General features: G+C 34.9%; 1 protein-coding gene across 1 annotated transcript; it reads left to right on the forward strand.

Moving 5' to 3' along the window:
- Positions 1-1,086: 1,086 nt before the first annotated feature.
- LOC108738343 lies at positions 1,087-10,317 on the forward strand. The gene is made up of 10 exons (XM_018471724.1): positions 1,087-1,510; positions 1,582-1,670; positions 1,821-2,191; positions 2,250-2,523; positions 2,624-2,769; positions 2,824-3,047; positions 3,103-3,340; positions 3,419-3,681; positions 3,776-4,432; positions 4,497-10,317. Exons 1-10 carry the CDS (start codon positions 1,483-1,485, stop codon positions 8,708-8,710), a joined length of 6,504 nt encoding a protein of 2,167 aa, XP_018327226.1. The 5' UTR covers positions 1,087-1,482; the 3' UTR covers positions 8,711-10,317.
- Positions 10,318-10,331: the final 14 nt, after the last annotated feature.

Genomic DNA, 10,331 nt, shown 5'->3' on the forward strand with positions numbered 1-10,331 from the left:
ATTATTAATTATCAATCCGTTTTTCCTGGATAAAAAATTTTGCTGAAACTTACAGTTGTCTAATAATTGTCTTGTAAATTAATAATAACTTATGCCCTTTACAGTNTTTCTATAAACATTGTATATTACTATACCACAATAATTAACACTTTAAGATTTACTATAATGTTTGTTTTTACTATTGTTCTAAATTAACCACTTATAGGTACTTTATTAATTTAGATAAAGGAAATAAGATTCACAATTAAACATTTAATTGAAATCATACCTCTACTACAGAAGTATGAAAATCTAGTCTTCGTACTCCATGCAAATCCAGCAGTGGAAGCATAGGTCGTAATGAAGGTAATAAAATTCCATTGGTTATCTATAAATATTGGTATCTTTCAACAGTAACATGTATCGTTCATAAAAATTTACCTGAAATTCTTCAATAGCTTTCAAAGGGTCAGTACAGCTGGTAAGAGCTTGTTTGAGATAATTTGGGCCATTAACACCTACAGCTTCCAAAGGAAAATCTTTCGACATCATTAAAATATAAACTCAATCACAAATTAAATAAAATTGGTCACATTTGCACTATATTATTAAATATGTTAATATTTTGAATTACTCTCTGAGGTTATGTTATTACTTTTGTCCTTGGTTTTGTTTATTATCTATTATCTATGGTTTATTATTTACCAATCGCTTTTTTAATGCGCAGTCGTGTGTCGTGGGTCATACTTTGGGAAAAGGGTGGAGATAAATAGACAGTGGCGTTGCATAGTATATACATCAGGCCAAAATGAAAAATATTTATTTAGGGCACAAACAGCAAATAAGATAAATTTTTAAAAATTATTTAGATATTAAATGATATTTTTCTGTTTTCCTTATGTTTTTTTTTTAATCAGTTACTTTTGTTTTGTGAAAATATCATTTTCACCAATATACTAAAATTAATTGAAAACAATGTTTACCTAACTCATTTAGGTTTAGTGTAAAATTTAAAAAGAAATTTAAAAAATAAAATATAAAGATTATTTTTCTCGTTATTCTTGTTTCTTCTTAGGAGACGCATCTGTACAAAAGGAAAGGAAATGGCCAAACAAGCCAAAAGTCATTTGCTGGCGTCAATTTCCTGTTTTCAAAAGACAGTTAGTAATATATAAAATGTAAAAATTTTTGTGTTGTTTTTACTGAAGAATATTTTAAATGTACGGCTAGTATTTTGCGTTATCATCGTATCTTTTAAAATTTTGTGTGGGGACAATTATTGTTTCACAACAGTTGTGTTCATTGTGTAGTGTATTTAGGAATTTTATCAAAAGCTTGTTTGTAAATTGACAATAATGTTACAATAATTACAAGAAGAGTTGCTTTTAAATAAATAAGTACTTAATGGAAACTTGAAAATGTTATATTGGATATCAAGATCAGTGTTCACAAATTCACTGATGTGAATTAAGGAGGTTACGTGTATTGATTATAGTATAGGTTATGTTTCCAACTTTCATCAGCATCCTAGGTGTGTTTTTAATTTTGAAGTATATTGCTTGATTATCGTCACGTTTTACAAAAGAATTTATATATTATTAGATATACAGTCATGGTGGGAAGTACCAAGTATTGCACATTTCTGTTCCCTTTTTCGTTCTTCATTCAACCTGTTGGACTTCGACATTGAAGTAAGTCCTTGCCTTTTTGCTCTAAATCTGTCGAGTTGTTCTGTAGTGGATAATTACTTATTACATCTCTACATATAATAATTGTGTGCATATAATTTATCTCTTTTTAATAAAAAGTAATATTTTTATTATGAATGTGTTTTTTTGTAGGATCTTGAAGAAGCATTATTAACAGATGGTACTGAGGAAAATTCATGGTTGCAAGAGTTAATTGTCCGTCTGTTAACTGGTTGTTTGCCAAATAATGAAATCTCAACATTTAATTATCAGATGTTTTTGAGACGTCTTTTTCGTGAAAAGTGCAAAGAACACGATAGGTACAACCCATTCAACACTGATATAGATTTTCAATTGCTACCCCTCAGAACTAAAGTTGACATTTTATATGCTCTGTGTGATTTTCGCCTGGATGCTGATGATGTTTTGGAACAGTTAAAGAATTTAGAAGCAGATAGTTTAAGAGTAGAACCACTGGGATATGATGATAATGACTCTGCGTATTGGTATTTTTATGGTACAAGGTAGAAAAATTATCTTCAAAGTTACAATATCAGATTTAAAATTGTCTCTCACATTTAGGTTGTACAGAGAAGATTTTAAGTCTAAAAACAAAAAGGGCAGTAAGTCAGTGTGGCAAGTAATTTGTTTCACACAAGAGGATTGGTTTCAATTGGCAAAAAAGTTTAAAAAATCCCAATCAAAAAACGAGAGGCATTTGTATCACACACTCACTGAAAACTTCCTCCCAGAATTGCCACGGTTATTTCACGAGAAAGAAAGGCTTGCTAGAAAAAGATTACTAGAAAGTCAACCTAAGAGAACTTCTAATCGAATAGAGACCAAGAAAAAACAGGTACAATATTTAATATTCTTATTAATTACTTGTTTAATTTAATAGAAAACAAGTAAAAAGTTTTCTCTTCTTTCTAAATTTATCCTTTTGTTTTTCCAAGGAATTAGAAGCACATGCAGAGAAAAATAATTTAGAAGATCACCCAGAGAATAAATCTATAAAACAACAAGACTTGGAGGAAGAATCAAAAAATAGAGAACTTATTAAAAAGAGAAAAGAGTCATACAGAAGAAGAGCAAAGTTAAGGTTTGTGTTGTCATACTTTTTTTTTTCTTTGGTTTATAAAATACGTTTTTCTAGGGGTCATATTAACGAAACAGAAAGCCATATCTCAGACAGTGAACAAGAAAAACTTTGGAAAAGAAAAGATAGCGACGAGGAAACCGAAATACAAAGCTGTAAGTCAGAGAAAAGCGAAAGTAGCAACACCAGCGGCCGGTATGAGATGGCTCGTGATAAAACGCGTGGTAAAAAGGGCTCGACTAGGCAAAGGAAGAACTCTGGCGGCTCTTGCAGCGGCAGAGGTAGTTTGTAAATACATATTTAATAATTTATGGTTCTTAAAATAAATTGTTTCAGATAATGGCTCCAGTATTTCCCGCTCTACTCATAATACTTCTCACCGAAATAGTGATCGCAGTCGTGGTAAACAGGCGACATCAGGTGGCGGCGTTAAGGGTTCCGCGACGACTGGTACGCCGCGACCCACCACCACCGTAGGTCGACAAACCAATAATTCTCTTGCCGCAGCAACAGGTCAGATCGTTATCCAACCCGTTTCTAACCCTCAACGAAAAAAACTCAAGACATCACAAGTGTAAGATTTAAATAATAAAACACTGAATTGTTGACAAATTATCGTATAATTATGTTTTGCAATATTTTTTTTCTGCAGATTCCGACAAACAGAGGAGGATCTTCAAGTAGGTATGCATAAAATTTTGGATTATGTAAAAAATCACGAAGATGCCTGGCCTTTTGTCGATCCAGTAGAAGAAGAATATGCACCAAACTATTATTCAGTTATCAGAAAACCTATGGATCTTCAACGAATGGAAGATCGCTTAGATTCTGGTTATTACAAAACATTCTCACGATTCCGAGCGGATTTCCAACTTATAGTGGATAACTGTCGTCTATATAATGGAGTCGATAACGGTACGATAATAAAGTAAAAAATACGATCATTCAATGCAGCAATTATTAATTGGCCATTCTCATAAAGTATGTTATTTTTTCGTTTTTGTTTTAGAATATACTGAAATGGTAGGCAATTTGGTACAAGCATTTGAAAAGGGAACCGAGAAGTACCTTGATCAAATATCATCCTCTGATGAAGAAATTCGTATCGAATATTTAACGTCTGAATCTGAATCTAAAAACAGCGCCCCTAAAAAGGAAATTACAGCATCTTCGTCGACATGCAGTAGAAGAAAACCAACTCTGGTAGCCCAAACAGATAAAAAACGGGACCGATCATCATCAGTAGAATCAATTAAAAAGAAAAAAGAAATAGTTGAAAATGCTCCTAAAGTAAAAACGAAAAATGATACAAAAGAACCTTCTCGTGTAAAAGAATTAGTCTCGACCAAGACTAAAAATTTAAAAAGCGGCAATAAAACTAATGAGAAGCATAAGAAAAAGACAAAAAAGAACTCCAAAAACTCGAAGAAGTCGACTAAGAAAAATTCTAGGCCTGGATCTGCATTCAGTCGTAGTAGAAGTGGAAGTTTGGTCGACAGAAGCATGAGTAGAAGCCCTCAAAATCAAAGGTGGAGCAGCAGTCCGCCCCCTCCTTCATGGCCACCGTCTCCGCAGACTCCTAAACGCATGTTCGATTTCGAGCTGAAAAATAATTCAAAACGCCCCAAAAAATTTAGTGATGAGGAAATGAGCAACAGTGGCAAAGGTAATTATTTTTATACCTAATTACTTCTTTTTTACTTTTATTCCTAACTTGCTTGTATTTTTAGACAAGGAAAACAAAAAAGATAAATGGGATGAAGTATTTCGTAGTGACCCTAATTCGTGGGATAAAAAACCTGAGAAGCCACTTTCACCTCAACGACCTAAGGACAAACACAACAAACTAAGGGAGACTATAGAAAAACTTAAAGCAAAATCAGAAATATCGAAAAAGTATAAAGATCCTTACTTAGAAGACTTGGTTTTCAATAATTCAGTTAAAGAAAATCGTACTTCTTCTCCAACAACTGATTATGTGGACAGTAAAAAGAAAAAATTGTCAGATAATAAAAGAAAAGAGAAGAAAGATAAAGCCAATAAGGTTTCCAAAAGAAGCTTCGATTTGGAAGATGGCAATAGTACCGCTGATAGTTTCCAGTCAGAGAGTAAGAATAAAAAGGCTTTTCCAAAAAGTGTAAACTCAAACACTACGAAAAACGCTACAATTGAAGCCCTTACTCTTGCGACCGAGCAAACATTGAAAGATATTAACAAGTGGCTTGACGATACCCCTAGATTATCAGAATTTAGTTCCGCAAGTAACTCGCCAACACATTACTTAGCCAACGACGAATTCGAAAGCATAGGTTTAAAAATCGAACAGGATTCACAAAAGAAAGTCGAAAAGCCTCTACAAAAAAAAGACGGTATCAATAAAGATTCTAAGAAAAGGTCGTTTAGTCGTGATCCGACTAAATTTCTTAAAAAACGGGAAATACAGCGAACAATAGATCGATTGCAACCTGGGAAAAGTAAAGGTAATTTACTTTCCAATGTACAAAACACTAACAAAACAGATGAAGTGTTTCCTCTAGGCCCAATATCGAAAAACAAAGACCTTAAAAATTCACTCATTGTTAAAACTGATGAGAACGCACCCAAATTAAGTTTAGGCTCTGTACTAGACAGTTTTGGTAAACATAAATTCGTTGATGATCTAAAAAAGGAAGAGGAATCGTCTGAACAAAAAGGTGAAGAATCACTACAAATATCGAATGATAAGCAGGAAGATATAAAAGAGAAAGAAGCAAAAACAGAAAAAGTAGATACCGAAAAAGCGCCAGACCCTCTTTTACCACAGAAACAAGTTAGTCCTGGAAAAGCCACACCTAATCTCAGTGCTTGGTTCAAGGCATTTGGAGCTCCCAAAGTCCAGCCAGTTCAAAAAAAATTAGATGGAAAATTGGACAGCAAAGACGATAAAACTGAAGAACCTAAACTGACCCACAAAGATGAACAAAGAAAAGTTTTACCACCGGAGTCTTCGCCTAATTCCGAAGCTCAAGGTCCGGCCTTACACGGAATGCCTATGCCAAGACAAAGAAAAGCGAGTACTGGAAGTAGCGTGTCTGAAAGATCGTCTTTTAGCCAAGATATGGATTCTCCCCGTGTGGGTATAGATGAAAGAATAGGCGCTTATCCGGCACCTTATCCTTCGCCATTACATAAGTCGCCTTCTGGAGCTTCTCCTGTAATGCCATCACCTAGACCTGACGTTTCTCCTAAATCAGCGGCTTATCCAACATTAAACGGGCAAATAAGAGTAGGATTTTATCAAGACACTGTATCAACTAAAAGCAGCCCAGAAAATCCTCAATCGCCTTATTTTTCAGAGCATATTTATACACCAGCGTCTATGCAAAATGTGCCGCCTAATTATTCGTATAATAATTCCCCGTATTATCCACCAAATTATTCTAATTCGAATCCAACACCCCCGTATAACTCTGATGGTAATAATGTAACTTATTACGATACGAATAAACCTTTAACAGATCAGTACCAAGCAAAAACGACAGCTGGTTATCATCAACCTCTCAACTCGCCTAATTATCAGCCTTCATCAAATTCGCCGAATTATTCGTCAAACCCTCCAAATCTTCAAAAAAATTCTCCCCATTATTCTCCGCATTCTCCCAGTTGCAATTCAGTCCATTCTCCAAATTTAAGTTCGGGAGCAAATTCGCCTTTAAACTCCCCAAACTATCAACCTTCCTCAAATTCTCCACTCAATTCGCCAAATTATGCACCGTTATCTAATTCGCCTGTCAATTCTCCAAACTATCCTCCCCCGAATTCACCTGGCTTTAATTCAGCAAATTCCCCTAACTATCCCGCAGTAAATTCTCCTCATTCTCCAGCTAACTCATCCAACTTTCAATCTGCGAACTCTCCAGGTTATCAAACTAATAATTCACCAAGTTGCCAACCTGTTAATTCTCCTGGTTATCAAGCAACAAATTCTCCCGGTTACCAAGCTTCTAACTCGATAGCTTCTCCACATTACCAAGCGGCAAATTCCCCTAATTATCCAGCACCAAATTCGCCTAATTATACGATGTCAAATTCTCCTGGGTATCAACAGGTCGGATCAACAAATTATCAAAACACAAACAAAAATGCAAGCTTCTCTTCTACGAGTGGCTTTCAGCGAATAAATACTCCGGACTCACCCACTTTTAAACCACCAACTCCTACAGGATTTCGAGAACCAAATTCACCTCTTGTTCCTCCTACTTCACCATACCCTGTTCATCAAGAGTTTGATGATTTTCAACAAAATAAACAACCTCATAGTAACATATTTCCTGTCAAAAAACGAGCCTTCAATGACATCAATAGTGTTCCTCAACATCAAGAGACGAGTTTACCAGTGCAACAGCAGAATATTTTTTCAAACAGAAATTTCGATACGAATGTGATAGCCAATCAACAAATTAATAACGAAATAGTTAATCAGTTACAACATTCTAACCAAAACACGCTTCAAAGTTCATCTCAAATGAAAACAACAACTGCGAATCAGTTCCATCAGAATCATGAAATGATACAAGCAAAAAATGTTATGTCTTCTAGTTTACAATCTAATAGTGCCTTGAAAGAAACGGTACTGGACCCGGAAGCCAAACGTAACGTAAATTTCGGAAGTCTTACTAACTTGTATGGCCCTGGGTCAAGTTATCCACTTAATATTCCTTCCGCCAGACCACTTGATCTTAATGCTCGACCAGAATCAAAAACTGTTTCAATGCAAGGCGTAAAAACCGATCCTTCTGGACATTATGTTGACCAATTGAACTCTTATGGAATGCCTGGTAATTTGCAGCAGTCTATAATGGGACAGCCTAGACTAGGATCAGAAGGTTTAGGAAATCGCTTAAATAGTGCAACAGGCAATTATAAACCAACAGAATTATCGAATCCTTATAAAAATCCGGACACTTCTCGAACTACTTTCAATACACCGACGTCTTTGAGTGCAATGGAGCAGTCACTCAGTTTTCAAAGAAACTTGGCAACCTTATCACATATCGTAGATCGATTCCAATCGGGAGAACGGTTGCTACAAGGACTACAGTCCACTGCATCTTATTACTCCGACAAAAATTTAGTGTCTCACGTTTACACCAAACCGATGACAACAACGTCTGCAAGTCTACAACAAATGTTCAGTCAATCGGTCAACCAGTATTCGGGACAAGACGTGCAAAACTCTATGTTCAATAGGGCAATGGAATTGCACAATTCCACCAATCAACCGCAACAACAGGTGCAGCAACAACCGCAGCCTGTTACTCCTCAGGTGCAAGAGAAAAAATCGAAACGTAAAAAGTCAGCAAAAGCGGCTGCATCTGCTCCTCCTCCTATTACAGAAGCTTCGACGCCTACTAATGCTACCCAGGGCTTCCAATCGTATACGGGACTAAAAAATGTGGATCCAAGTGCGATTTCGTTAAAAGCGTCCAGTGTTGTGCCGGGCAGTGCTTTTAATTTCGGTCCGGCGGCTGCCGCGGCCTCTAGTCTCGGGTTAAGTTCGGGCTTATATGGCGAAAAGGACGCTTATTCGAACTTTCTTGAAGAGTACCGAACAACACCGAACTATTACATGGCCGCTGCTGCGGCAGCTCACCATCGATCTACGCCGGAAGCTGTCGAAAAACAGGCGCGAACCGCCCACCAGCAGCCAGTTACAGCAGCGTCTACACCTAGTTATCCGTTTATTGGAGCACCTCAACCACGTCCACCTAGTTATCCATTTATGACGCCTCATCAGGCTTCTACATTAATGGATCCAAGTTCTCCATTATACCAACAGTATTTGCAGGCAGGTGTATTGCATCAGGGATTGCTAGGGGCTCATGGGGCATATCCAGCAGGCTATCATCCTGCTTTAGGTATGAGACAACCTTTCGATTCCATGACTAGACCGCCATGGCTTTAACTGTGAATTGATAGTGTAATTTGATAAGTTTCGCCTCCAAAATTAGCTTCTGGTTTACATTTTCTTCATATCGAATTCGCCACTAACTTTTATCTTGAATATTTCTTTTTGAATTATGATCTCATGTTTACATTTCATGTTTCATATTTATAAATACCTCTATATAGTGGTGAGTTTTATCAATACGTTACTTATTGTTGTGTAATTATTATTACCAAAGATTGGATGGTTTGAATATTATCTTTTTAGCTTACATATTATGTAAATGTATGTATAAGTGTGTGTACATATTATTTGATTATTTGTAAAATTATTATTTGTTATATACTTTAACGCATACGTACCTAATATTAAGTTTTAATTATTATTATTATTATTATAATTATATGGTTTGCTGATGCTCTCGATTTTTGTGCAATTTTCTTCAACTTTTTCTTTTGCTGCTATCATAAACTTCTGTTGATGTTTTTTAGAAAGTCTTTTTTTATTATTATACGAGCTATGTAATATTAAAACTACATACATTGTTTTTATTAAAGTATATAGAGGTCATGGATTAGATGTCATAATTTTCAGCAGTAACCCATTTTAATTTTAATTTCTTTTATTCTATTGATACGTTTATTATAGTTGCGGAATTGCATGCACAACCATGTTAAAAAGTACTTAATTTTTGAAAAGGCTAAGGCTTCCACGGCCGGCGTATCTAAAGAGGGCTCCATATTTAGGCGTTATGGTCGTAGTCCAGAAATAGTTCTCTTTCATTTCTCTAGTTGCCATGTTAGCATTATTAGGGAATATAGATAAGGCGTACAAACATTCGCTGCGATTGTGCTGACTAACGACGACCATCAAGCTCGAATATCGAACCCTCTACCTTACTTAATTTTTATTTTGAATTTGTTGTATTTGATTTATGGACTAAAAAAGGCGATTTTTCGTAAAACGAATCTCTCCAACATTCCTGTCTTTCTGAAATCGGCTTTTTTAAAGTGCAGGGTGTTGGAAAAATGTATAAGTATTTGATATAGTTTCTGCAAAATTTTAAAACTTGTTATACCTATACCCTATAATTTTTATCTAAAAATTAAAAAACAAAATAACGTGTAATCTAATTATATACTTTGAAAATACATTTTCAAAACACCCTGAATACCTTTTCACTGAATTATGTGTTGCAGATTATTAGCTTTGTATAAAGTTAATACGTTTAAGTGGCAATTTCATCTTTATTCTTTATTTATTAAGTAAAAGAAGGGGGTTTAAGTCATTGTTAATGTAATTAAAGAAGACCTAATTCATTTTGGAAACAAAAATTGTTGGACAACATATTTGCATTTATTTGACACATCCAATGTATCATTTATAAAAAATGGCTGTGATTTACTTACTGTTGTAGGTAACTGTTTATTAAAACTAAATTTTATTTAAGAAACTTGCCTTTATATGGGAAAAAATATCAATTTCTTAAACAATTCTAAATTGTAGGAAATGTATGCTTCAAACTTCAACTGGGTTATTTCATAAGCTTTTTTGTGTGTAGTTTTTTTTTTTTTTTCAAATTAAGTATGTTTCTGTTCTAGTGATTTATCCTATATACTATTTGATACTGGATGTATTA

Source organism: Agrilus planipennis, unplaced genomic scaffold, assembly GCF_000699045.2.
Source record: "Agrilus planipennis isolate EAB-ADULT unplaced genomic scaffold, Apla_2.0 scaffold131, whole genome shotgun sequence".
In the NCBI taxonomy this organism is placed as follows: Eukaryota; Metazoa; Arthropoda; class Insecta; order Coleoptera; family Buprestidae; genus Agrilus; species Agrilus planipennis.